We start from the raw sequence: 26,041 nt of genomic DNA on the forward strand, positions 1-26,041 counted from the left end.
ACGCAGAGGCACTGAAGCGTCTTAGCGCCACGACTCTTTGACTACGAATGTTTGTTGACCTTCAAAACTCCCCATCTCACGGGACAATCATTGCCCCAGTTCCAGCTGTCCCCGCACTTCTCGACACCCGGATTGGAGGGGGGAATAGGATCATTAGGTGATGTGCGGATGGTGTCGAGATGCCATTGGACTGCAGGGTGTGTCCACCATCTCGGCAGTATTCTCGAATCTTTCGACTCACCTCAACTCGACTCAGGGAGAGCAACCTCTTGGCCACACCCTTGCTAGGTGCCTGGGTAGAGCCGTTCGTCCTGCAAGTGAGGGGAGAACGGGTCTTCCCAGCCTCTTAGCCTCTGTACCGTACCGTACAGAAGATATACACAGCCCCGGGTCCACTGGCAGCAAAACCCTCAGAAACTAACGGTACGATCTCTGGTGGGGAGATTGGGAAACAAAATGCCTTTATCCGAGCTTGCCATGTTACGCTTGAACCTATCAGCACTTTAGGGATGGCACCAAGACCTCTTGGCAGTCGAGGAGGTCAACGGGCAGACCATAATTGTGGCTGTTGGTCGAGTGGACCAGCAAGCCAGTTTCACCTAGGCTGGCAGGCATGGTGCTGTAGTCTTTCGGTTAGGCTCGTCATTCTGCTCCATCCTAGTCCTAGTCAGTACATGGTCAGAAAGAATATATAAGCGCAGGCCCCAATGATTTGGTCCCTTCCTTTTGGAACTGGACCTAGTGTCACCAAGTGACCTTGTCGACTTCCGATCGAAATGATCTCTTACAATGCCCGCAACCAGAGAATAGAAGCCTGGGTCAATGCGGCTGCTGATGAAAGCGAAGATGCAGCCCCTACGGATCCAGAAGCCCGCGACCTGCACGACCAGGAAAAGGCACAGCGCATCGAGCATGAAGATTTATGTCGCGAAAATAAGCAGGTAGGCCGCCAAGGATGGGAAACTACAACATGATGAACCGAATTCTGACCTGTCTACTGTTAAAAGACGTACAGAGGTGTTGTGTTATTATGGCTCGCCTGGCAAAGCGCTGGTGTCGTCTATGGCGACATCGGCACCAGCCCTCTCTACGTTTTCAGCTCGACCTTTACCGAACAGCCGTCATGGCACGACCTTGTGGGCGCCCTTTCAATCATTATATGGTCCCTTACTCTCATCGTGACGTGTAAATATTGCTTTATTGTGTTATCAGCCGATGATGATGGACAAGGAGGCACCTTTGCCCTATACTCGCTACTTTCTCGATACGCCAATATCGCACGTACCGACCCTAATGGCCCGGAGAGAATCGTCGTGCGCCTCGACCGTGAAACGGGCGCTGAATTGGCACCAGCCGGGAGAATGGCCCGCGATTTCCTGGAAAGAAGTCGGGTTGCTCAAAGCGTCCTGAAGGTCGTTGGTGTTTTGGGGGTTTCCATGGTTGTAGCCGACAGTATCTTGACGCCCGCCCAGTCTGTATTGGGTGCTGTCCAAGGAATCCAGGTCATCAGGCCCGATCTCGGTAGGCCTGCTATCGTGGGAATCTCTTGCGCGATCCTTGTCGCGCTTTTCGGACTGCAGTTCTTCGGCACTTCCAAAATCGGTACCTCTTTTGCCCCCGTCGTCGTTGTCTGGCTTCTCTACAACTTGTCCATCAGCATATATAACCTCATTCAGTACGATCATACCGTGCTTAAGGCCTTCAGTCCTCATTACGCTTTCCTCTATCTCATACGAAACGAAGCTCGCGGCTGGAAGTCACTAGGCGGACTACTTCTTGCGTTTACTGGTGTCGAATCACTCTTTGCAGATCTCGGTGCTTTTGGAAAGCGAGCAATCCAGCTGTCTTGGTTGTGTCTAGCCTTTCCATGCTTGCTAATCACATATTGCGGTCAAGCAGCCTTCATCTCACAGGACGCAACCGGACTGGCCTTCACGAATCCCTTCTTCCGCACCGTACCCGAGAGTACCCTTTACTTCAGTATCATCATAGCTGTCCTTGCTGCTATCGTTGCCAGTCAGGCTCTGATCGTTTGTTCGTTTCAGCTCATCTCTCAGCTCATGAGACTCAGCTATTTTCCTCATATAAAAACAGTCCACACCAGCCGTCGATTCCATGATCAGATCTACATGCCGCTTGCGAACTGGCTATTGATGATCGGGACAGTGGTGGTGACGGCTGTCTATAACAACGTACGTCAGCTTCTTACTTGCCGTTGGAATTATACCTAACTCGAAATCTTATAGACAACAAGCTTGGGACACGCTTACGGCGTCTGCGTCATAATTGTCACGTTTATCACGACCTGCATGGTAAGCTTGGTGGCGCTTATCATCTGGCGAATCCAATCTTTCATCGTCTTGCTGGGTTTCTTAATCTTTATACTGCTCGACGGTATATATCTAATCGCAGCATTGAATAAGGTTCCCGATGGTGGTTGGTTTGCGTTGGTTTTGTCCTTCATCCTAAGTACCTTCTTTATACTTTGGCGATGGGGCAAGGAGCAGCAGTGGGAAGCAGAGCAGCGGGATATGGTTGATCCTTCAGAATTCATCGTATCCTCCCGAAGCACTTCACGAAACAACTCGATTGCCAGAGGCATAACCGGCGATGGCTCGATGCGGTCGATACGATTCAGGCTTCAACCAGAATTTGGGGGCGGGCAAGTGATGACAGCCCCAGGCATCGGCATCTTCTTCGACAAAGTTGGAGGCACTGGAGACCACATTCCCAAAGTTTTCACACAGTTCATCCGGAAGTTCCAAACGCGACCGCAGGTTATCGTCTTCTTCCACATGCGCTCATTGTCGCAGCCCACAGTGCCATACGACCAGCGCTTCGTTATTGCCCGAGTCACGACCAAGATTCCCTCGTGTTACCGAATTGTACTCCGACATGGCTACATGGATGACATTCTCACGCCCAATTTGGCAGCAATTATTGTTAATGAGTTAATGACATTTATCACGAGAGGGCCATTCCCGCCTGATGAGAACGACATGCCCCCGGAGTTTCGAGGTGAGCTAGAAGCGCTTCGAGCTGCTGAGGAAGCACAGACTGTCTATCTCATGGGCAAGCAAACCATGCGGGTGCAAGAAGAGGAGAAGATGGGATTCACCAAGCTTCTCCGGCGGATAGCATTGGAAGCATTCTTGTGGGTTCGTGAGAACTCGCGAACCAAGCTCGCCAATTTGAACATCAATCCGGATAATCTGGTTGAGGTGGGTTTTGTAAAGGAAATTTAAAGATGGCCACGAATATTGTATAGGAGATACCCCCTCGGCACTGCAGCCAAACGGAAAGGAAAAAAAGAAAAAAAGAAAAAACATCGTGAGCATATAGAACAAAGTTGGGAAATGGACTGAACTGAAATGAACTGGAACAAAGGCGCTTTTGGATTTTCGAATTGACTGGGAGACTCGCAACCACAAACTCTCCGCTCTGATTCTATTCTATGGAAGGATGGTTGGATGGATTGGATTGGATGTCTAGGATCATTTGCCTGCATACAGTTTTGGAGTTAAGAAACGATAGCGATATACCCCTCAAAAGCGAATAAATGAACTGGATGAGTTATGATGTTAATATGGATCGTTTGATGTTCGATGTTTGGTGTTTGGTGAGTGATGATATGCTTCTTGTTTCTCCTTTGTCAACCTGTTGATGCAAAGAAGTGGAAGGCAAATCTTGTGTATCCTTCACTTCACTAAAGATTATTATTGAACAAACACGTGGATGAACTTAACTTTACCTTGTGGATCGACTGAATAAAATAAAATTGAGGTTATAATAAACCCAAAGTGCCTCTCATCTCCGATCTTAATGCACGTGTTTCCGCGTCGTATCCCCAGACCCAGGGCACTTCACTTGATCGCTCCACATCCCGGCTCTCTCTGTTCCGCAGTGCAACAACGTGTCACCAAAACCTCATTTTGTAACAATCATCTACCTTTCTAAGCATCGATTTGCTTTGATTGCCGACGATTAATTCAACTGGATTATTCATGATGCGCCATTCCTCTTTCTTTTCTTCTTCATCATCTCCGTCTTTCTCCTTCTCAGGCGTCATCTAAAACCCACCTTCTCAACTCTTACACACCCATCATGACTGTCACAACGACAACCTCACTTTCTCGCACCGAGATCCTCACGCTCTCAATCATCTCGGGCGCATCGTGCGCCGTCCTCGCAAACACACTTCACGGCGATGGCGAACCTCTCATTGCATCTCTGGCCCTGTCCTTCCTCGGCTTCTCCCTCTGCTTCGCCATGATCCGCTGGCTGGGACCTACCTTTATGCGTGCCGGTTTCCGTGGTCGCGATATGAGCAAGGTGCAGCGCAATGAAATTCCAGAATGCATGGGCGCTGTATGCGCAGCTGTCTATCTTCTCAGCCTCATCGTCTTTATCCCTTTCCCTTTCTACAAGGATATTGTTGCGGCCACTAGTGGTGGTGGAAATCGCGATGTCGTGGTTGAGCTTGAGCAAGTCAACCAGGGGCGTTTCTTGCACAAGTTCCCCCATAACAAGGTGCGTATCGATGTGGTTCTTCTTCACATTGACAGTTTGCTAACCCCTACAGCTCGCGTCGTTTCTGAGCGCCATCATCTCTCTTCAGACCATTGCCTTTTTGGGCATTGGCGATGATCTATTTGACATCCGTTGGCGACACAAGTGGTGGATTCCTGGTATTGCCTCGATCCCTCTTCTGGTCGTCTACTTTGTCGACTTTGATGTCACATCCATTGTTCTGCCTCTTCAACTCCAGCCTTATCTGGGCGAGCTCTTCGACCTTGGTGCACTCTACTACGTCTACATGACCTGTGTTGCCATGTTCTGTCCCCAGAGCATCAACATGCTTGCTGGCATCAACGGTATTGAAGTTTCTCAGTGCGTTGTTGTCGCTCTACTTCTTGTCTTCAACGATTGCTTGTACCTCTTCACGCCCTACCCGCACCCTGCGACTGATTCTCACCTGTTCTCGCTCTACTTTCTCTTGCCATGGATCGGCGTCTCATGCGCCTTGCTTTACCATAACTGGTACCCGGCCAAGGTCTTTGTAGGCGATACATACTGTTACTTCTCTGGTATGGTTTTTGCCGTTGTCGGCATCCTTGGTCACTTTTCCAAGACGCTTGGGCTACTCCTCGTTCCCCAAATTTTCAACTTCCTTTACTCAACCCCTCAGATCTTCGGCCTGATCCCTTGTCCACGCCACCGACTTCCCCATTTCAATGCCCGAAGCGGTCTTCTTGAGCCCTCAATGACGCCCTGGTCAGCTGAGAAGCAGCCCCATCCCCTGGTCGCGCGCGGTCTGCTTCTCCTCAGCCAGCTGCGACTACTAAAGGCGACCGTTAATGACAAGGGCCAGTTTGTCGAGACGAGCAACTTCACTATCCTCAATCTTTGGCTTGTTTGGCGTGGCCCCCTCCGCGAGGATCGGTTGGCTCTCGAAATGACTCTCTTCCAATTTACCGTTGGGCTTTTTGGACTGTTTGTGAGACATCGGTTGGCACTGTTGGTCTTTAAGGAAGACAACTGGGGAACTACTGCGCAGTATTGAAGAGGAGATCTTTTTGGAAGAATCAGGCGATAGTAGAATTTGGAAGAATAGAAACTCGCTTGACCTATTGGAGACTGAAGTTAGAAAGAAGTTAGGGAAATGGAATCTTCCAATCTGACCCCGTCTGTCCACAGCATCGCTCGCCCCATTTCCAAACTTCAGGTAATTAATTCATTGCATTCGTACTGATGTATCACAATAAAGTAGGTGATAGTAAGTAATGTGTCTTTCAAAAGGGTGGATTTCCCATCGTTTCAAGCAGTACTACATAAGTCTGATGCATACATGCATGCAAGCACGGGTAACGCCTATAATTACATAAAACGAGTCATTTGGCGTCTTCTTTGGAAAGATCTTGCTCGATAATTGTGTTCCACCTATTTCTTTCCTTTCCCAATCCGCTCATGTCAACACAGATCAGGACGAAGAACCTAACAACAAGCCATATGGCTATGCCTTTTCTCTCACATTTAACCCCCAATGAGAAATTCCATTGATCCGTAGGCACCAACCTACTGCGCCGTCATCTCATTCAGATACTGGGTTTCTCTGACAGACCGGCCAAATCCAGTACCCAGGGCCAGTGCCTTATAACCTCCTCAAACGCCGTACCATCGGGGTAATCATCTGACGTACCAGCCAGTATATAGAAATGAGAGAACTCCAGGCTTTTGATTCCGCCATCCCCGGGGGAAACATATATAAAAAAAAAAAAGAAAACAAAGAAAATCTTCAAACAGTGGCGGCATTAAACATCGTCGTATTATAAGGAGCCATTCGTCGCAGCGACAGGGGCCATAACCATGCCTTCCGGGGGCTTCTCGATCGAATGTGAATCGACCACTATATCGACCTTGGTGTCCTCGGGGCTTGAAATAGAAGGTTTCAGGACAGCGTGTCCGCCAGCGGTCTTGCCAGCGGCTTTGTTCATGCGACTTTTCGTATAGTCGCTCAGGCTAAGTTTCTTCTTCACTGGACTGGGATGGGCAACTACACCGTTGACAGCCGGTGGGGCAAAAGGGCTATGCAATGGACCAGAAAGAGGCGAATGTGCCACCACACCAGGCTGAGGAGTTGTGATGCTGTGGATGCCCAGTCCTGTACTGTCAAAGGAGGGTACAGGGGGTAATTGCACGCGGAAGTCCGGGGTTTTTGTTCTTGCTGAGGTATCACTTGCAGCCGATCCCAGGACAGGGGTTGTAGCTGGTGACGAAGCATCCGCCAAAGGAGCATCACCAGAGGTAGGGAACAAGGGCGGTAACTCGGATTCTGATCGCTTAATTGACGGAGCGTGTTCCACAGGCGAGTCAACTTCCATTGCAGTGCCATTAGAGGCTTGACTGACTGAAGACCTTCTTCGGAGATCGTCGTCTTCGGTTTTGACCTTATGGCGACTGTTAAGTAGTCGTTTGGAAAGTGGAATTATGCGCTTCTTCGGACGCGGAGATCGGTTATGCTCGCTGAACCAAGCACCCTCAACTGGATCGGTTTGTACTGCAACATCGCAGTACACCCCTCGGGGTGTAATTGAAGACTCGCGAGACCTGGAGGCTGCAAGACTCTGGTTAAGCATCGACGGCCCCTGATGAATGTGTGGAGAGGTGCTGGTTGGTGATCCGGAATGGCTCCTGCAAGTCCCAGCATCAACATAGTTGCCATGGGATGCCACTGAATCGTTACGGTGCTTGGACTTGGAGGAAGCAGAGCCGGTGCCATCGGATACACGCTTCTTCTTTCTTGGTGGTTGTTGCTGCTCCATACGGCGGAAGGTATCCTCAACCATGGCAACCTTGCGTTTGTCTCGGTCTGTTGGTTCAGTTAGGATGCCTAATTGATCAAAAGAGCCCTGTCGAAGAGGAGTAAGGTCACGGCTGGGCGGTTTACTTCGCAGAGAGCCGGACTGTGATCTGTTGTCGTGATCTGCACTGTCCTCGATATGGCCTTCGCTTGTAGCTCGGCTCGTAATAGTCTGCCCTGTGCTCGTTGGTGAGATGGCCTGTGTCTTCGATTTTCTTGATTTCTTCTTCGCAGGGCCACGCACTTGCGGCTTCCCATGGAGGTATTGGCGATGGAAGCGTGCGAACGCGCAGTTGTTATCCAGGTCGCACGCGCAACCGCCATATTCGGAGAGAATTCGATTCATCCAGTTCGATATCGCCATGTATTCTGTCTCATCGACTGGTGTCTCTGCATTGCTGGAGGAGTCGTCATCACTCAGGCCAAGGAGGTGAAGCCAACGAGCATGCACGCTCTTCTCTAAGCGAAAGTCCCACGGCAAGGTGATTTGCTCGTTGGCGGAGATGTATCTGTCGCTGACGATCCAAAAGTGGTATTCGCTTTCATCAGAAAGATATGTGTCAAGCTGGGCATTGGGCTTGCAGCTTCGGCGGACATAGCGAGCTAAGGAACCCTCTTGCCGTGTGTCGATATACAAAGGCAGCCCAGGGTGGAAGAAGACGAAGGGGAGTGGAGAGGATAGATCGGCCCAAAGATTTGCTGGATCGGTGCAGTAGTCCTTTTGGAATCCGATTGCGCCATTCAGCTCAACAAGAGGCACATCCTTCTCAATCGGTGTACTGGATTTCAGAAACCTCCATCTGAGAGCTTTGCCGTCATCCAGTGTTCTCGTGGTATCGCCAACTTCAAGTTTAGGCTTGTTGACTTCCAGATTCGCGGGCGTGTTTTGGAAGACCTCTGAATGTCGCCTCCCCACTTCATTCCTCATCGTATTGGGGTCGCGAAGCCAGCGAGAAAGCGCCGTGGGAATAGCAAGACTAGCGAAGGCATTGTTGTGTGAGTCGGGGACGTCTCTTGCATTGTACAAGTTGTAGAACCCTTGGGAGTATTGGTGAATTTGAAAATCTTCAGGCAGATCTGGTGGGGTGGTGGCAGGGCTTGGAGGATGGGCAGTATTTGATCTGCCATTTCCGTAGGAGGGACTCCGCTTGGGGGCTTGGGAGCTGACAGATTGTGAAGAACGATGTTTCGCCTTTTTGGGAGGGGGCTGCTGATCTCCAGTATGATTATGTCTGCCATTCTCTTGGGGGCTAGCATGTCCATTCATTGTTAAATCAGCGGGCTTGGACCTCTTCTTGTGACTCTTCGAGGGAGGTCGTCTTGTTCTTTTGTCGGTACGTTCATCTCCCGCAGTCCCGTTCTTGAGACGGAGGGTACGCTCGATAGCCTTTTGACGATCGAGGGGCCGAGGTTTGCATTCCGCACAGGAGTGTGCGAAATCCTCGCGAATGGCTTCATCTCGATTGTCGGGGTAGAAGCAATCAATATGCTGCCACGTATCACATGTCTCGCAATAAATTGTGTTTCCATCGTCGTCAGAGAAGTTGCAAATACACTTTATTGTATATGGTTCTTCTTCCGCTCCGTCCGCTGGTCGAGCGGCTTCGTCCTTGGGTATTGCGCCCGATAGAACAGGAGCGATCTGACTAGGAGCCGCGGACTGCGTAGACAGCGACACCGGTTTTTCGGTCATAATCTGTCGTTGTGATGATGCAGCTAACACCGGAGAGTATGTATCTTGTCTAAAATCGCGGTCTTTGGGGCATGACGACGCCGTTCAGAGGGCGCGTCGGGGTGACCGTAGAGGGAAGTCGCGAACTAGAATGACGGCTGGTATTCCCATGCAACGAAGCAAAGGAAGCTTCTGTATTCTAATAGTCAGATGTCGCAGGCGTCGAAGAATCAGGGACTCGACTGGTGGAAGCGTCGACAGTAGGGTGGAAGGTCAGCGGCGCGACGACGAGGTAAATCAAGTCAAGGACGTTGATCAGATTGACGACTAGAGGCGAAATATGAGGCGTAGACGTGAGTCGAGGGCTTGTTGGAGGCACGCTCGGTCGGGTTGTGTTTTCGCAAAACTCGTTGTGATCGGTCACGGCAGGGTTGGGGCGAAGAAGGTCGAGGTGTCGAGCGTCGAGAAGATGATGGCCAGGCGTTAAAGAGCGAGGCGGTTAAGAGAGGGTTCAAGAAAGTAAATTTCGAGACAACTCAAACACAATGCATACACGGAGAGAGTTTGAAGCAGACGAGGTAACGAGATGTAAGGATTGAAGATCGTGGACTGCACGAAGAAGGGTGGGTGATGAAGAAAGAGGATGGGGAGGAGCGACAAGACCGGGTGCGCTGCTAGACAAGTGCGGTACTGCGGTACCGACTTGGGACCTGCCTGGGGGTCCCATTTCCAGTTGGCTAGAGGGGGAGACACCTCCAGTTGTCTGGAAGTGAGCAGCAAGTAAAAAAAAAAAGAAAGGTACGTACCTACCTGACCTTGGTACCCTCACCAGCGGCACTTCGCTCGCCCTTCTCATCCACCTGGGGTGGCTCCCACTCAATTCTCAGCAACTGGGAGAAGACATGATAGCAGCAGATTATGCCAAAGTAAATGAATGGGCCACTGGGCCGTTTTTGGTAATCTCTGCTCGTGCTTCTGGGCTGAATTGGACGGGAGTCCCAAGTGAACAACAAGTACTCACAGCACAGTAGTGTATGAGCGAGGGAACGGGGACACTCGAGTGGCCCCCCAAAGAAAAGACAAAACAGAGAGACATGGAAGAAAAGAGACGAGACAAGGACAAAAGGACAAATGGCGCTAAACCCAAACCTTGACTGGTGGTGGATAAGGAGAAATCTTAGTGCAGCAAGCAGGGCACCTGGGCACGCACGCATGCGCTTTCTCGGCCTGAGGCACTAACGATGAATGACATTGTCCCGCTGTAGAGCTGTCCCGAGCACGGGCATGGCTCGGAGCGGAAGGGGGGGAGGATACACTCAAGCAAAAGCCCAGAGATGGGAGTGGGAAGAAGTTTCTGCTGGAAATTGCGTATGGCGGTTTTTTTTTTGGTTGGCGCGGGCGACCAGCCAGGGGCTCAGCTCATCATAAATGAAAGAGAGCGGTTGAGGCAGGTCGCTGAGACTCGAGAGCTGCAAGAAAGAAAATAAGACAAAAGAATGCAAAAGCACATTTTTCGAGTCTGCGAGTCCGCTCAACCTCTCTCTCTCTCTCTGTTGAACCAACACTAGAAATTGAGCACTTCGTTATGAACAGGGAGCGAAGGAATCGGGAGGGGATTCACCAGATTTTCAAGGCAGCATGACGAATGCCATCAGGCACGTCGCCTGGCACGCCTAATCAGTGGATGGCGGCTGAAGCTGGTTTGACTGGCTTCTGAGACGAGTCTTGATTGGTAAAGCTATAACGGGTCTGGGCAGATGGTGTGAAATTTAGCACACCTGGGCGCCACAAATACACGCCGCGTTTGGTGAAACGAGAGACAACCTCTAGGCCAATCTGAGGCCGCCGAAGTAAGGCCCAGGGGAAATTGAAGTTTGGCGTTGTTTGGCCGTGATCCTCATTTCAAGTCATGGTTTTCATCGCGTGGCATCAGTATGGATAACCAATGCATCATTAATTTGGAGCCTACGCGATTTTGATTATTCTGGCTGTTAGATGTGAATAAAACCTGTCTTGGTTGATCTTGCCTTGACACTCGCAAAACAAATTGGAGTCAGAACCCGGGTAAGAGCCAGGAACAGGTAAGAGAAAAGAAATATGTACCTCTTCTGATGACCAGTAGAAAATATATGAGTAGGCAAACACTGTATATCAGCAGCGAAATGATCTTGATTATTGTTTGACTTTGGAAGTCTAGTCGACCCTTCTGTCACTTATAGAGTCGGATCCAATTAGGTAGTAGCACTTGTCGCTGGTCAACACGGTTCTTCAGCACAGTCACTTGCTCTTCTTTATCCCCTAGACTCATACTGTGTACGCCGCTGCTGCACGACGGCAGGACGGCATATCCTTGTTGAGTCTCGATTGGACAAGCTCGCAGGGGGTAACTGTAGCTTTGTGTTCTTTGGCGCATGGCTCAAGCCAATCACATGGGCTTGCGCAAAGAGCATTGCATCTGGGACCTGCGAGAGCTTCCATGATGGGATATGAGAGTGTGTTGCAAGCTGACTGCGTGATAATGATGAATCTGGTCGCGTCATCACCTAGGAGCGATGATGCTACATTATGCGAACACCAATGCTGAGCAGATGGGAATCTTTTGATGGCTTACTCCATGTGCGTATTGATTCTGATGCTACCTGTTGAGTCTCGTCTGACAATCTGCTCAGAAACCCGAATTCAACCACATGTGTGCAACGATCTTTTATCACCGTGGTGTCGTCTATCTCGCGATGTTGCCCGTATTCGCACTTACGCTTGGCCGACTGGGGCATTGAATTGGTCCGCGTACACGTGAAGCCGCGTCGTACTCTTGGTCCCCAACTCCCCATTCTCGTCATTTTCGAGTCTTGTTACAGGTCCCGTTCCGTGTTGATTAGGTAGGTGCCCGAAAATGGATGAGACGCGTGGTTGCCCAGCTTTGCAGCGATAGTTTTCGTCGGACTGAATCATTTTCGCGACGAAACCTTAGCTTCGCACCATCAATAAAGATGAGTTGTTGGAAAGGAAGCGGGGGAAGAGACTGCACAAGTACTGTAGCTTCGAATTGTTAGACTGCTATACACCAAGATAAACCACCTTAGGTCCTAAGGTAGCGACTGCTTTTGGTGGTCCAACTCGAATGCATACAGTGCGGCGCTGTGTGACGAGGATCGACTCTAGCGAGACCAGGGATTCACCTTGCCAGCAAACACGCGTGAGAATGCATTGTCCCAAATATGCGGATGCCATTCAGCTCACACCGAGGTCCACGAAGGGGCCAATAGAAACATAAGCGCAATCAATTTTTCCCTGACTTGATTTACTCCTAGGAAAGCTTGGATATCGAAGCATTGGGGCCGAAGTGTCTCACCTTTTTCCGTTTGGGTTACTTTCCAGACATTGCCGATGCAAAGGACAAACCAGTGTCTCACCCTACCCTAGCATTTCGACCTGGTGTTCCGCTTCGTCAACGTTTCACTCCGGCAGCAACATTCGAAATGTTCCTTCTTCATGCCCATCGCAAGCAACAGGTCACAATGAAAGAGGTGGTAAATCAAAAATTACGCCCCCCATGGCCCCGAAGAGCAATGGAGTGCAGAGACGACTCCGCGAATGTGCAATGCAGGCCCTCTGCACTGAGAAAGCCAAATCTTGAACTGGCCTTCTCGGAACAAGGTAAGTATGATTTTTTGAAAATAGGTTGGAGGAAAAGCCGCCTTATATAGGTAGAGGATACTAGCTGAGGCCCGTGCGCGAGGCTGCCAACCGAGGGCCTCAGGTTCCAAGGGATACGGGGATAGTGGGTTGCTGGGGCTGTGGCGCTAACTATGAGTAAATAAACTCGAGAGGCTGGCATTGGATGCTTTTGGAATCGAAATGTTCCACCTCCGCATAAGCTAGGGACAGGAACTTGGCGATTGCATAGAAATAAGCTACTGTAATGCAGCCACTCTGATCATGTTGAAGGTGACCAGACTCACCAGAGTAATAGACAGTTACCTAGTTGCCTTAAAGAATGTGAGGCTGATATACCTGAGTGCTATAGTTGTATCAGAATAACAATATTGGCGTCATTACGAGGTCAGTGTCGCTAAGTCCCTTACAATACACTCGAGTCTGCTTCCATGATAAGAGAGGCACTTTGCTTGCTTAGTGCTCTCGGATACGGCCCGCGACTGCTTTTGCAGACTGCAAGGCGGTAAGGCATCAACTTCCAGCTGCTCTTGGCCAGTCATTGAGACAAAAGGTGGAGCATCGGTCCCATGACGCATTCAACACTAAGCCACTCGCCATCCGCCATTCTACCTTGATAACGACTTCTTCCATCACTACAAAACGACTCTCATCAATATTATTGACCGCTTTGCATCGTTTTTGTGAATCATCCAACTTCCAAGACTCAGTCAACAATCAATTCAATCCAGGCGCGATGCGATTCTCGACTGTCACCGCCTGTCTGACTGCCTGCTTGGCGCCAGCGGCGGCTCTGAGCGTTCTTAATGGCAAGGCTCCCGAACTCACCATCAGCGACGACCTCAAGATTCCCGGCGATTCTCCTCTCGAGTTCTGTCCTGGAGACCATGCTGCCGATCTCATCAAGATTGACCGTGTTGATTTGTCTCCCAACCCTCCCAAGGCGTACGGCTAGGCTTACCCCTCTCATTGCCCGACTCACATGGCACGGTACTAACATGGCGATAGCGGCCAGGAACTCTTGATCAAGGCCAAGGGGTCAGTCAAGCAGAAGATCGAAGAGGGCGCTTACGTTCTCTTGACTGTCAAGTATGGTCTTATCCGCCTTATCAGCACCAAGGCCGATCTTTGCGAGCAGATTGGCAATGTCGACCTCAAGTGCCCTGTTGAAGCTGGTGAAGTTGAAGTTACCAAGAGCGTAGACCTTCCTGCCGAGATCCCTCCTGTATGTGGACGCTCCTCACCTGTTTCAGATCATGTTACTAACCCGTCGTAGGGCAAGTACACTGTGCTGGCCGATGTCTTCACTGTCGACGATGTGCAGATTACCTGCCTGACAGCAACCGTTACCTTCTCTCGTAGCAGCAAGGGTTTCTTTGGCAGCGATCTGTGATTGGGATTACAATGCATGCAACATACGCATGATGGCATGACTTACTGTTGAGCACGTTTCCATGGGTTTCTCTGTTAACGTTGGTTTTGGCGAATTTCTAGCTCAAGTAGAGCATACTGCAGCGGCTTTAGAATCTATTTAGCATACTGATAACCGAGTCTTTTGCATTGCACTCCACCTCGTTCCTCTGTATAGGCATTGCTCTGCACAACGTGACCAAGTCGAAAAGAAAACACAATACTGACTTGCGTGTCATGTACGGCTGGGCTAATCGCCGTCCCTATGCTACGTTCGCTTCATTACTCCGAAACAAGTCCATGCACCGAATTCAACCGCAGGTTTACTCTCCAAACAGGCGTCGCACTCGTCTCAATACACTATCCTTCTCGGGGTCGTAAGGGTGGTCTTTGCTTGGAATCTCCAACACAGCAGGGAAGGCCGCGGTGTATGTATCGATACGGTGTCGGATTCGGTCCGCAATCTGTAGAATCATCAGTCTTGCAGCCAGATAGATGTGAAGCGAGAGTCTGACGTGTTGGTTAATGAGCACAATGCCGATATCTTTTCGTTCTTCAGTAAATCGGTCGAACGCAGCCTCGATGGCGGATGTGTCGGTCTTGCCGTCGACAACGAGGAAGTTCTTCTGGGCGTCGGCACCTGTGGTCACATGCTATATCATACAATAAGCATACGGAATGTATAAGCGCAATGATTTAAGCACTCACGCCGATTCCTGCAAGAAGGAGACCAGTTACGGAGTCCTTGATTCGAGCTACGTCAGCGCAAAGCATCAAGCGGAGAGTCTTTCAACACGGCACATACTTCGTCGCCAATGACGGCGAGGAACTGGCGATCCTTGTAGTCTGCTTGAGAAGCCATATTGAGGACTGTTGGTTTGATTGTTATCTTGCTCCCCTTGTGGAGTTGGAAGCGCTAGGTTGGTTGTGCTTCAACTGAGATACCTTGCGCAGGAGGTCGGGCGCCTGAGGCTCCGCTCCGTGTCCGACTGCTCTTGCAGTGGAAGCTCTGACCATCCCCGCGGTGGACGCTGCAGCCCTCCACTGCGTCCCTACTGGTCGGCTAGGCAGACTAATATAGAACAAAGAATTGGACCTGGTCCTCAGCAACAAGACTTTCAAAGTAAACAATCTCTGACCAGGCTCTCGTCATCTCTCTCTCTCTTTGTCGTTTTTACATCGACTTAGGGTCTAAATCGCACATCGCGATCGCTATTATCGAATTTTTAAGATAACAAATAGCTGTTTCGTCGAGATGCCACGCCTAGTACGCCGGCAGCCGCTCAGAGAGCGCATCATGGCTTCTCTTAACCCCATGGACTTCCTACTTTGGTTATCAGAAGAACTTGAGACGAGAGACTGGGACTCAGCTACCGCAGGAACACAACTAGGCCTGGCCATGAACTTTGTGTTTTTGCTTGCGCGCGCCAATTCAGGTTCTTCTACCAAGAGTGATGACGTTTTCAGTGACGAGACAAGTTCTGGCTGGATTTCATTCTTTGTAAGTACTCTGCTCCTCGATATTGCCTCCATGATTGATACTGATCTCCTATTTCTTTAAAGGTCTATCCCCTCGTTTGGATTCTCGCTGCATTCTCGTTTACCAACGCCTTCTATACAATCACACGAACTCGCAAGTACCGACTCTTTCTAGCCAAGGTCGACAAGCCGCTTTCAACACCATCTGCACGTCGCGTAAAAGTCAGCCAGTCCAGCGCATCACCTTCAACACCTCTAAGCTACCTCGCGAATCTGATAACACCTGAATCTGCGGAGTCGCGAGCGTACCCTGATAAAGCGTCGGATGTTTGGGAGTTGTCAGTCTGGGATCCTCTCCCTGTCTCGTTGCGGCTTGCTTGTCTCTTCGGGCCTGGCCACATCCTTATTTACATGATATTCCTTCCTCTGGCTCCCCTGGATCCCCGACCGAGCGTGACGGTTCTCAACACGTTGCTCCTGCAAGTACTTGTTTCTGCTCAGCTTCTCTTCTTCTGCTCTCGTTTTGCGCAGCAAGCTAAGGATAAAGCCGTCATTCAGGAGCAAGTGATGAGAGAGTATGACACCAAGTTTGTTCACCCTCGTCTCCACCCTACCGTCCGCGATATCGGAACACAGTTCTCTATGGATCAGCCCAATGACTACAAGGAATTTGTTCAAACTGGTACCCCTACAGTCCAGATCCGGCACGGCTTTCAGACTCACTCTAACCCATATACTGGGTCTAACGATGCCCCTGAGGATCGATCTGTTACACCAACCTCCAACAACATCTTGAAGCCACGCATGTTTACGCCTCCTACGGCAACCCGACGCTCGGAAGCCTTTCGGCCTGCTACTAATCAAAGAAGTGTCGTGCCTCGTCAAAGTCTGCCTTCAGGTTATACATCGACGGGCACCTCTTCAGGGGTTCAGGGAATCAACTTTGGCGGAAGCATGGGCATTCACAGCCACAACAAGTCACCACTGAAAAAGGCTACAAGCTTGCATGAGTTGAACCCTGAAGGGGCTGCATCTCCGCGTAACTCGCGAGAAATGGCAGCATATGAACAACGAAACTGGGGAGCGGGTACCCCATCTAAAAAGCCAGAGAGCCGTCGATTGGTAGGCTCAAAACTTAATGGTGGCGGTAATCCTTTTGCTGGACTAAATAGGGGGGGAGCACCACCAGAGAACCGCCGTCATCTGTTCTAACGTCAGCTCGTCCTTGCTTCTTTTATTTATCATGTACCTAGTCAACTGTATCATAAATTATGTTTAGTGGCAGAGATTGGCGTTAACATTTGGCTTTTGAATAATGATTAGTTAATACCCGTTCTCCTGACTGTCAGGTGGTTAACAGAAGAACTGTCCTCTAAGGCCTAGGCTGCCATAATAAATAGCCCAAGTGCTGGTCTTAACTGGCATAAAGTGACTAAATTATTCCGTCTCTTATGCTTTCAGGGGTCAGTTCTTCTGATTTCCTCAGGACTGTCTGCTCGACGCGGTTAAGCTTCACGTCCCCGAGATATGAAAAGCAGACGCATCCGTTTTCAATGAATCCCACCCCAGTGAGATAAATCATGGTATGGTAATTAGTGGTCGTGTGCCATCATCGCGACTTCCTTCAATGTTGCTGGAACGTCGTGGAAGCAACTGCGTTCCAATAATTCAAGTCGACCTGCCTGCACTTGAAATGCCGGAATATTTACTGAAACACTCATCTGTGGCCATTGAGGCAATCGACTGGTCCCTAACTTATAGCCTCCTTTGAAGCCGAGTTTCCTACTAATCCATAGCAAGTATTCGGCCTAATCCCAGATCTTCGATAACAGTTTAACATTAAATGGTATGGTAACGCGCTGGAATCATCAATAGTTACCTCTACACGAAGATGCCGGACAAACCACACTGGTCATCTATTCGACATAGAAGGGCCTCAACGGAACAGCCACTTGACTCTGCACCTTCACGAAACCTTTCTCGTGCCGACAATGAGTTCGATAGGAGACTCACACTAGGGGATATAAGCGAGTGGTTGAAAGAGAGGCAGGAGCCTGCTCCGAGTGTGACACTGGGGGACGTGGGGGCTTGGTTCAAGAGGAAACTCCCAAGTCATCGTCCAGAAAAGGGGGGGACGCTAAGAAACAAGAACAACTGGGCCAGTCAAGAATTGAATGGCATCTATATCTCACAGTCCGCATCCAAAGATGCCAATAATCCACCTGCGAGCTCACTCTCTCCAGAACAACGGCTTCCAGCCACCAATCATCGTACTCGGCAACGAAGTAGAACAGACAGTTCAGATCGTCTGGTGGACTGGAACACGCCCAAGAATCTAAGTGAAGCATTGCCAGATCCCAAACCACCCAAAGGAAAGGCGATCGCGGCTCAGAAGCCATCTACTCGTCGGAAATGGCTGAACCGAAGCAGCAAGCGCAATCAAAAGACTAAGGGTGACAGCATAAAATCCAAGAAAGACAAACGGGAACAAGCGCGGGGAAACATTACAAAACCACAATCGTTCGCCCCAACTACTCAAATGATGCCTGATATACTCGAAGTTCTTGATGCTGCGAGGAAAGCGAGGTCAAAGGCACGGGATGAACGAGAAAGCCTGAAAGAAAGTGGAGATTATCTTGGAGTTCAAGGCATCAACCCACAAACTGGTGTTCTGGATCTTACATCAGACAGTGGAGGGAGTGGTTTGAGTTTAAGAACAGAGCAAAGGCTTGCGAAACTCGAAGACCAGGCCAAAAATGCGACTTCAGTTGTGAAGAGAAAAGAAGCCGAAACCGAGATTGTCAAGATCCACCTCGATCATGACGTTAACAAGCTGCGGCGTCGAGAGGAAACCGAGAAACGACTCAAATGGCGAAGAGGAACCCATCAGTGGTCATCAGTGCAGGAGCCTGATTTGAGTCCTATCGCCCAGTCATACAGAAGCACCTCAGACCTATCAAGTCAGTACCTGTCTGTTTTACCTTGAGCTGTTTGCTAATTATCCCCCGATGCAGAGCGCAAGTCGCGTCGCGATTACGATGTGACGAAGCAAGAAGATCTTATAGATTTGGACCTTACTGATAACCAACGAAGCCAAGGACAGCCACTCGGTATAGCAGTCATGACCAATCTTCATACCAGAGAAAGTGCGCATTCATCCGACACGGTAGTCAAGACTCCTCATCGACCCAGGTCTGCGGATATCTATTCTGCAGCCTTTGAGCCTTTTGGAAGCGGCAAAAGTTCCCATAGCATGGATAAGCTTGGGCTAGATGGGGACCTGTTCGCAGAGCATGATGTTAGGCCCTTGACAATTCATGCGCAGGCACCAAGTGATTTGTTGTCGGAAATCACTGGTGCGAAGGAAATGAAGGAAGCCAACAAAGCAAGATTCGACTCTTTTTTAGCCAAGGGCCAAAGAACGGAAGTAGAGCCAGGAGGGACAGAAATACCCTGGGCGCCAACCAACAATCAGGTATCACCAGATCTCTCGACGACAAGCCCTTCAGTAGTCAACCACGACAACGGCCTAACCTTGACGAAGAACGAATGCGAGACGCCAAGTCGCCGGGAGGACATTCTGCCAAAACGCTTCACGCAAGATTCGACGACAAGCCACGAGAGATTCACTACCCACCCGACAGTGCTGAAACCAATCATGCCAGAATCCCTAGAAAACCAGTGCCGACATACACCAAACCCGATAAATCCTCATCCAATCCTAATAAGTCGCGAATAGAACCCGCACCTGATGGAGAGCCCAGAAGTAGAACAGAATTGGAAATACTTGAAGATGATCAGCTCAGAGCTGTCACCAATAGTCCATCTTCTCCAGAGGCCTCAAGTGTTAAGAGTTGGGACGATAGCCGACCCACTACTCCAGAAAGAGGCAGAGCGGTCAGTGATTCGAGATCGCCTCACCGCTCTGCCAGCGTGCACAACAGAGGCGACAGCGTGGCTTGGGCTGCGAAATCTACCCAAGACAGCCAAAGAAATACAAGACAGCCAAGAAATAATCAGAAAGAATCTTCCTCAACTCAAAATGTTGTACCAAACGATACTCGAGATCAAAGATCACGGCAACCACCAGATCTGCGCACAGGGCACGGATCAAGACACCGTGAACAGGTACGAGGTCAAGGAGGCGTATGCATCCATAAACACCACCATCACTACTGGGTGCGTCCAGACAGCTTCGATATTCCCCTCGAAAGGGCCCCGAAGTCAAGAGAGTGTCCATCACAAGCGCAGACTCAACCGAGTTATCCGGAACCTACGATACTTCGGGACGACACCAAGCAATTCGGACATCTCCCAGACAAATCGTGGGCTGAATCCATTGCCGAAATCGAGGTCTCTGGAAGAGATACCAGTGACCGATACTATGTTCGAGAGCCCTCAGGCGTCTTCGAAACAAGGACCACAGGTGCAAGTGTGCAACAACGTGGGACCACAAGCAGGAATGTCAGCAACGCAACACCGATGCAGCAGTTTGTCAACATTCACCTGCACGGCAGACCGCAAGGGTGTCAGAGGGGAGAAGACCGGTCAAAGTGTTGTTTGGAAAGAAAGGACTCAACTGGACAACGGATATCATCTATCGGATATACATTGTACGGGTCTGAGCGAAACCGTAACGAATCCGGGAGCGCAAACGTCCGGCGGACTTCAGAAACATCAGGACGCCGAAGAAGACACCGCAGATCTTTCCGGTGATATATCTCACATGAATGAGAGAGGAGGGTTGTGGAATGCCATCAAGGAGTTCGTCTGTACGATTTTCGAGTACGGCTTATGGCTGTTGAGGTTGTACTTCAATACTGTAAGACCTGTGTTCAATGTCAGGTCTTCGTATTGGAGATACTCCAGCCAGGAAGACTGCGGCTGGATGAATTTGGTGAGCATTTGTCTCGCGTTACCACTGATATTCGGGTTCTCGATGGTGTTAGTGTGGAGTATGGAGTTGACGGTCATCACATTAAAGTGCATGGATGATGACTGGGATTGCGTTGTAGATCAAGCCTTGGCTATGTTTCGGCGAGGCTTGACGGGAGTTTACCTCGACGACTAGACAACGGCCCGGTAGACATGCAGGAAGAGGCCGGTGACCGGTGCCGGCGAGTCGAAGCAGGCAGGGTATGGCGGGGCGGGGCGGTGTCAGTATCAGTGTTCCAACCCATCTCGCAAACCGGGGCAATGCCATGGGCCGATGGCGGATGCGGAGGGTGGTAAAAATAGACGATTACATGATTAGACGATATGTTTCTACGGCACAGAATTAATAAGAGTACATTGTTAGCAGTTGTGGCCGTTTTTCACGGCATCAATCTTTTTTAATCTTCTTCACCAGTATTGTAAGGTCTAGTGCAGCTTCGAACAAGAACTGTTGGTATTAGCTAATTAGTAAGTGCCCAGAACTCGGCATTGAGCACCACGAAGTAATTGATGTCGTAATTAGACCAGGATAGAGCCGTGGAGTTTCAAGAAGGGTAAAACTAAATATTAATCGGAGCTCTTGGACTTTTGACATCGGAGGTTGAAAAAGTGGCGATCGGCCGGCAGGATCGGAGTCATGAACCAATCACTATCGCTCATTTAACAATCAGTGCAGGAAAGAGCTGCGGGTCTACCCCGCGCTGGCGCCCGTCCTGGGGCTTCCTTCCATTTTACGGATACTGAGCTTCAATTGTTGGCGGCCGCAAACGGACCCCTCCGATCATCGGCGCCTCTCTACCATTTCTATGAAGCTCATGGAATTGGACAGGAGAGGGGGGCGCTGATGAAATTTTGTTGATAAACCCAGAGACAGAACGCCTTCTTTTTCCAATTCCAGACCATTTTCCTGTTTTCTTCCCTTTTCAGCTTCAAACTATATCTCATTTTCTCTCTTCCCTTCCGAGAAGAGAGTTCCAACTTCTTCTCTTCTCTCTCCCTCATACCTCAACAACCAGCAAACGACATACTCTCAATCGACATAGTTCCATTCCATCACAGCACAGCTCTGGACCCTTTGCCTTGATATAGTATTCAACTTTCTCGCTCAACGCGATCCCTATCATCAAAATGCCTGCTCCCGTGGGTACTCCTCAGACTCTTTACGACAAGGTCTTCTCAGCACACATTGTGGACGAGAAGCTTGATGGCACAATTCTTCTCTACATCGGTATGTCTCTCTCCTTGTGCTTCATTGTGTCTATGAGCAGTATCGCTGACAAAAGTTGGTCAAAAGACCGACATCTGGTCCACGAAGTGACATCACCAGTAAGTTTAAGTCCCCTCCAAAAGATCGGCATTGACTTTTGATTTTGACCACCCGCTAACCACAATCACCAATAGCAAGCTTTCGAAGGCCTCGAGAATGCAGGCCGAAAGGTCCGAAGACCGGATTGTACTCTGGCTACCACTGATCACGTAGGACCTGCCCGTTGAACTGGTAGCCAACTTACAGTTGGCGATTATCAAGGAACCTTGCTAACCCCGGACCTTGCAGAATGTCCCCACAACTTCCCGCAAAGCACTGAAGGACATTGCTTCTTTCATCGAGGAGGACGATTCGCGAACACAATGTGTCACCCTGGAGGAGAACGTTAAGAAATTTGGTGTCACATATTTCGGTCTCGGCGACAAGCGACAGGGTATTGTCCACATCATTGGTCCCGAGCAAGGCTTTACTCTCCCTGGAACCACCGTCGTGTGCGGTGACAGTCACACTTCGACACATGGCGCCTTCGGTGCTCTGGCCTTCGGTATTGGTACCAGTGAGGTCGAGCACGTTCTTGCTACTCAGTGCCTGATCACCAAGCGCAGCAAGAACATGAGAATACAAGTTGACGGTGAACTGGCCCCTGGTGTCAGCTCAAAAGATGTTGTTCTCCACGCCATCGGTCAGATCGGTACTGCTGGAGGTACTGGTGCTGTTATTGAGTTTTGTGGATCCGTCATCCGCAACCTGAGCATGGAGGCCCGTATGTCCATCTGCAACATGTCTATTGAGGGAGGTGCCCGCGCTGGTATGGTTGCTCCTGACGAGATTACTTTCGAGTACCTCAAGGGTCGTCCCCTGGCCCCCAAGTATGGCTCTGAGACTTGGAATAACGCCGTTGCCTACTGGAAGTCTCTCCAGTCCGACCCTGGCGCCAAGTATGATATTGATGTCTTCATCGATGCCAAAGACATCGTTCCTACTCTGACCTGGGGAACCAGTCCCGAGGACGTCGTGCCTATTACGGGTTCCGTTCCCGATCCTGAGACCTTCAGCACCGAGGACAAGAAGGTTGCTGGTCGCCGCATGCTTGAGTACATGGGTCTGACCGCTGGAACACCAATGGAGGATATTCCTGTCGACAAGGTTTTTATTGGATCTTGCACAAACGCCCGTATTGAAGACTTGCGAGCTGCTGCCAACGTTGTCAAGGGCCGCAAGGTTGCTGACAACATCAAGCGAGCCATGGTGGTTCCTGGCTCTGGTCTTGTCAAGGCTCAGGCTGAGGAAGAGGGTCTTGATCAAATCTTTGTCGAGGCGGGTTTCGAGTGGCGAGAGGCTGGTTGCAGTATGTGCCTGGGTATGAACCCTGATATTCTGGCTCCCAAGGAGCGATGTGCCAGTACTTCCAACCGAAACTTTGAGGGTCGACAGGGTGCTCTAAGCCGAACTCATCTTATGTCTCCTGTCATGGCTGCCGCTGCCGCTCTTGTTGGCAAGCTCGCCGATGTCCGCAAGCTGTCGCACTACACCCACCAATCAGCCTTCAAGCCCCGTGAGCTTCCCGCTGAGGAGCCTCACATCGACGAGCGAACCAAGGATGACTCTGAGGAGCGCGACCTGATCGGTGATCAGCCTCAGGATTCCCAGCCCCATACTAACACCCTGGTTAGCCCTACCGGTGCCGCTTCTGGTCTACCTAAATTTACTATCTGGAAGGGCACTGCCGCTGCTCTGGACCGGTCTAACGTCGACACCGATGCCATCATCCCCAAGCAGTTTCTTAAGACCATTAAGCGAACGGGTCTTGGCAATGCTCTCTTCTATGAGCTCCGATACAAGGAGGATGGATCTGAGAACCCTGACTTTGTCTTGAACCAGGAGCCTTTCCGCAAGACCAAGACTCTGGTTGTTACTGGACCCAACTTTGGATGCGGTAGTTCTCGCGAGCACGCCCCTTGGGCCCTTCTTGACTTCGGCATCAAGTGTATCATTGCTCCCTCTTTCGCCGATATCTTCTTCAACAACACTTTTAAGAACGGCATGCTGCCTATCCGCATCGATAACAAGAGCGACCTGGATGCCATTGCCGCCGAAGCCCGCGCAAACCGAGACATTGAGGTTGATCTGCCCAACCAGCTTATCAAGAACGCCGCTGGCGAGACCATTTGCTCATTCGATGTGGAGGAGTTCCGCAAGCACTGCCTGGTCAACGGCCTCGATGATATTGGCCTGACCATGCAGCAGGAAGACAAGATTGCCGAGTTCGAGCGAAGCATGACACAGAACACTCCATGGCTCGATGGCACTGGTTACCTGAAGCGTCCTGGACAAGGTGGAAAACTGGCTGCTAAGGCTGTAGCAGTTCCCAAGACGAATCGCGGTGAGGAGAAGAAGGAGCCTCTCGAGTGGTAATCTAGGAATGATGAATTGGGATTTAAAATGACTTTAAGGCGAAGTGGGACATGTGAGGATTAGCATTGGGTTTATGTTATTTCGAATCTTTGGCTGGGCCGGATAACAAAAGGGGTTGCTGACTCTGTCCACCTTGGTGGATGAAAAGTACCAAAAATCAGGAGTAGATACAATATCAGTACTCCCAACGAGGTTATGAATCAACACAATTACAACGAAATCAAGAAATATGAATATGAGAAAGCTGTGATGCAATGTGCTGATCAATGCCGCCGGACTAAATAATGTACCCAATCGCTACTCCTATAAAAAGATATATTGGCTACGTAGACGTGACTCTATTGACTTTGTGCGAGTTCCTCACGAAGTATGCCAACATGCACGACAAATCCAGCAGTTGATCGTAGCTCTTCGGGTAGCACGCTGTCAGAGACCCTCCAGACATGGAACGAGGCAGAGAACGCTTTGAGCCATGACTCAAATACCTCGTCGCTGCGGAGCTGTTGCCCAATAACACATAGGCAAGGTCTTCTTTCATCGCTATCAGCGAGCGCAGGATCGGAGAGTCGCAGGCGACATGCATCTGCGCATGTCTGAACGAAGGGATCTACGAGAGCATAGTTGTATACGCAATCACAAGCAACGACCGCATCAAAGCTTCGGGCTTCGTCAGAACCCACTAAAGAATTTGTGACTTCGTCGGTCTCCCAATCGAGCGTTGTGAAGCGAATATTCTGCTGAGGAGCTGCAGGGCTATGGGCATTGCGCTTCTTCCTGCCACGACCTCCTATGGGTGTAGACGTCCCTGAGCTAAATGCGGATGAAAAGTTCTCGTCAATATTTCTCTGGAGAAGGCGCTGGACATAAGACTGGTCGGTCAGAACGTAGCGAGCCACACGCGGACCGAGGGCTAGGGCGCTCAGGGGTGATATGCCACAGCCCAGCTCAAGGATGGAGGCGTTTGTGAGATTGACGTTGGCGAGAATAGGGTTAGAAGGAGATGAGAGCCAGGTAGCGAATGTGGGCGCTATCTTCCAGATAACTATGCATTAACTCAGTATTATGTGTGCCTCTTGACGTACAATGAAAACTGACCTGCTCCAGTTGTGCCGCCCGATCGTGAAGATGAGAGAACAGTAGGAGACTGATGTATGGTGAAGTCCCGGTCACCAACTGATACATCGACTGAAGTAGCGCGAGCATCTATGAATCCAAGGTTCATGGACGGTATAGGCTGAGCATATAGATAAAAGGTTTCTATTCTTGTTAGTGAGGTTGACATTTGAGTGAATAAGCTTGTACTCACCTTCCTCAGCATCTTGAACTTCTGGCTCTAAACTCGTAAGGAGGTTATTGAGAAACTCCATAATTCAGACTTGCAATATGAATTTTATACGTAGAGTTGTATAAGCGCCAGGCCTTGATTTTTGCTTGTTTGCAATGAGATGGAATATGGAAGTAGTGTATTTCATTTGAAGATTCCATAAAAGAGATCGCACCTACCTAGTCAAATTTGAGGGTCAAGTGCAAGTGCAAGTGGATACCAGTCCTCTCGAATTCAGATCAGTAATTTTCCAGTTGGATGCTTTTGTAGACCCTGTTAGATAAAAGACTACTGCTTCTGACCGTGATATTTCAGATGATGCAGCAGCTCACCCAGCAATGAATGCTAGGTACCTATTACTAAACTCAAGCAAGACCTCCTTCCAAACCAAGCCAAAGCTGTAGGGTAGCCTGCGTCATCCTGAGGATAACCAAGCCACCATCTTTTAAGCCAGATACACGACCTGTCCGACGAATGTTCACAAGCGAAAACAAAGGCAGAGGA

At 50.0% G+C, this 26,041-nt stretch overlaps 8 protein-coding genes across 8 annotated transcripts; 5 read left to right on the forward strand and 3 right to left on the reverse strand.

The window, feature by feature from the left end:
- The first annotated feature begins 724 nt into the window (after positions 1 to 724).
- B0J16DRAFT_329825 (potassium transporter-domain-containing protein) lies at positions 725 to 3,718 on the forward strand. The gene is made up of 3 exons (XM_046126365.1): positions 725 to 941; positions 1,008 to 2,192; positions 2,247 to 3,718. Exons 1-3 carry the CDS (start codon positions 777 to 779, stop codon positions 3,243 to 3,245), a joined length of 2,349 nt encoding a protein of 782 aa, XP_045989738.1. The 5' UTR covers positions 725 to 776; the 3' UTR covers positions 3,246 to 3,718.
- A 173-nt stretch (positions 3,719 to 3,891) lies between these two features.
- On the forward strand, positions 3,892 to 5,785 carry B0J16DRAFT_34239 (glycosyl transferase family 4-domain-containing protein). The gene is made up of 2 exons (XM_046127901.1): positions 3,892 to 4,530; positions 4,583 to 5,785. The coding sequence occupies exons 1-2, from the start codon at positions 4,105 to 4,107 to the stop codon at positions 5,561 to 5,563; spliced, it is 1,407 nt and encodes a 468-aa protein (XP_045989739.1). The 5' UTR covers positions 3,892 to 4,104; the 3' UTR covers positions 5,564 to 5,785.
- A 342-nt stretch (positions 5,786 to 6,127) lies between these two features.
- B0J16DRAFT_34289 (uncharacterized protein) lies at positions 6,128 to 9,445 on the reverse strand. The gene has a single exon (XM_046127941.1). It carries the CDS (start codon positions 9,051 to 9,053, stop codon positions 6,327 to 6,329), a length of 2,727 nt encoding a protein of 908 aa, XP_045989740.1. The 5' UTR covers positions 9,054 to 9,445; the 3' UTR covers positions 6,128 to 6,326.
- A 3,845-nt stretch (positions 9,446 to 13,290) lies between these two features.
- B0J16DRAFT_329836 (ML domain-containing protein) lies at positions 13,291 to 14,261 on the forward strand. The gene is made up of 3 exons (XM_046126366.1): positions 13,291 to 13,652; positions 13,716 to 13,932; positions 13,984 to 14,261. Exons 1-3 carry the CDS (start codon positions 13,444 to 13,446, stop codon positions 14,098 to 14,100), a joined length of 543 nt encoding a protein of 180 aa, XP_045989741.1. The 5' UTR covers positions 13,291 to 13,443; the 3' UTR covers positions 14,101 to 14,261.
- B0J16DRAFT_329838 (vacuolar ATP synthase subunit F) lies at positions 14,262 to 15,198 on the reverse strand. The gene is made up of 4 exons (XM_046126367.1): positions 14,923 to 15,198; positions 14,826 to 14,861; positions 14,633 to 14,770; positions 14,262 to 14,581 (listed from the first exon to the last, which is right to left on the reverse strand). The coding sequence occupies exons 1-4, from the start codon at positions 14,977 to 14,979 to the stop codon at positions 14,441 to 14,443; spliced, it is 372 nt and encodes a 123-aa protein (XP_045989742.1). The 5' UTR covers positions 14,980 to 15,198; the 3' UTR covers positions 14,262 to 14,440.
- On the forward strand, positions 15,179 to 20,667 carry B0J16DRAFT_297597 (uncharacterized protein; the record flags this gene model as incomplete). The annotated part of the gene is made up of 6 exons (XM_046124466.1): positions 15,179 to 15,618; positions 15,681 to 16,794; positions 17,135 to 17,225; positions 17,601 to 18,556; positions 18,611 to 19,324; positions 19,403 to 20,667. Exons 1-6 carry the CDS (start codon positions 15,373 to 15,375, stop codon positions 20,665 to 20,667), a joined length of 4,386 nt encoding a protein of 1,461 aa, XP_045989743.1. The 5' UTR covers positions 15,179 to 15,372.
- A 703-nt stretch (positions 20,668 to 21,370) lies between these two features.
- Positions 21,371 to 24,458, forward strand: B0J16DRAFT_329843 (aconitase family-domain-containing protein). Its single transcript, XM_046126368.1, has 4 exons — positions 21,371 to 21,759; positions 21,826 to 21,857; positions 21,933 to 22,007; positions 22,087 to 24,458. The coding sequence occupies exons 1-4, from the start codon at positions 21,660 to 21,662 to the stop codon at positions 24,211 to 24,213; spliced, it is 2,334 nt and encodes a 777-aa protein (XP_045989744.1). The 5' UTR covers positions 21,371 to 21,659; the 3' UTR covers positions 24,214 to 24,458.
- On the reverse strand, positions 24,450 to 25,929 carry B0J16DRAFT_34443 (uncharacterized protein). Its single transcript, XM_046128173.1, has 3 exons — positions 25,520 to 25,929; positions 25,309 to 25,470; positions 24,450 to 25,255 (listed from the first exon to the last, which is right to left on the reverse strand). Exons 1-3 carry the CDS (start codon positions 25,578 to 25,580, stop codon positions 24,552 to 24,554), a joined length of 927 nt encoding a protein of 308 aa, XP_045989745.1. The 5' UTR covers positions 25,581 to 25,929; the 3' UTR covers positions 24,450 to 24,551.
- Between the last annotated feature and the right edge of the window lie 112 nt (positions 25,930 to 26,041).

This window comes from Fusarium flagelliforme (assembly GCF_020744385.1).
Source record: "Fusarium flagelliforme strain FIESC 12 MPI-CAGE-AA-0113 chromosome Unknown B0J16scaffold_1, whole genome shotgun sequence".
Lineage (NCBI taxonomy): Eukaryota > Fungi > Ascomycota > Sordariomycetes > Hypocreales > Nectriaceae > Fusarium > Fusarium flagelliforme.

Bases quoted from the DNA above. Each gene is read 5' to 3' on its own strand.
- B0J16DRAFT_329825 (XM_046126365.1), top strand. From the start codon at position 777: ATGATCTCTTACAATGCCCGCAACCAGAGAATAGAAGCCTGGGTCAAT. The intron at 942-1,007 runs GTAGGCCGCCAA...TACTGTTAAAAG, and splicing joins TATGTCGCGAAAATAAGCAG to ACGTACAGAGGTGTTGTGTT. The intron at 2,193-2,246 runs GTACGTCAGCTT...GAAATCTTATAG, and splicing joins TGACGGCTGTCTATAACAAC to ACAACAAGCTTGGGACACGC.
- B0J16DRAFT_34239 (XM_046127901.1), top strand. From the start codon at position 4,105: ATGACTGTCACAACGACAACCTCACTTTCTCGCACCGAGATCCTCACG. The intron at 4,531-4,582 runs GTGCGTATCGAT...TAACCCCTACAG, and splicing joins ACAAGTTCCCCCATAACAAG to CTCGCGTCGTTTCTGAGCGC.
- B0J16DRAFT_34289 (XM_046127941.1), bottom strand. From the start codon at position 9,053: ATGACCGAAAAACCGGTGTCGCTGTCTACGCAGTCCGCGGCTCCTAGT.
- B0J16DRAFT_329836 (XM_046126366.1), top strand. From the start codon at position 13,444: ATGCGATTCTCGACTGTCACCGCCTGTCTGACTGCCTGCTTGGCGCCA. The intron at 13,653-13,715 runs GTACGGCTAGGC...ACATGGCGATAG, and splicing joins TCTCCCAACCCTCCCAAGGC to CGGCCAGGAACTCTTGATCA. The intron at 13,933-13,983 runs GTATGTGGACGC...AACCCGTCGTAG, and splicing joins TTCCTGCCGAGATCCCTCCT to GGCAAGTACACTGTGCTGGC.
- B0J16DRAFT_329838 (XM_046126367.1), bottom strand. From the start codon at position 14,979: ATGGCTTCTCAAGCAGACTACAAGGATCGCCAGTTCCTCGCCGTCATT. The intron at 14,771-14,825 runs GTGAGTGCTTAA...TGTATGATATAG, and splicing joins TCCTTCTTGCAGGAATCGGC to CATGTGACCACAGGTGCCGA. The intron at 14,582-14,632 runs GTCAGACTCTCG...ATGATTCTACAG, and splicing joins TTGTGCTCATTAACCAACAC to ATTGCGGACCGAATCCGACA.
- B0J16DRAFT_329843 (XM_046126368.1), top strand. From the start codon at position 21,660: ATGCCTGCTCCCGTGGGTACTCCTCAGACTCTTTACGACAAGGTCTTC. The intron at 21,858-21,932 runs GTAAGTTTAAGT...AATCACCAATAG, and splicing joins TCCACGAAGTGACATCACCA to CAAGCTTTCGAAGGCCTCGA. The intron at 22,008-22,086 runs GTAGGACCTGCC...CGGACCTTGCAG, and splicing joins CTCTGGCTACCACTGATCAC to AATGTCCCCACAACTTCCCG.
- B0J16DRAFT_34443 (XM_046128173.1), bottom strand. From the start codon at position 25,580: ATGGAGTTTCTCAATAACCTCCTTACGAGTTTAGAGCCAGAAGTTCAA. The intron at 25,471-25,519 runs GTGAGTACAAGC...TAACAAGAATAG, and splicing joins AGTTCAAGATGCTGAGGAAG to AAACCTTTTATCTATATGCT. The intron at 25,256-25,308 runs GTCAGTTTTCAT...GTTAATGCATAG, and splicing joins GGGCGGCACAACTGGAGCAG to TTATCTGGAAGATAGCGCCC.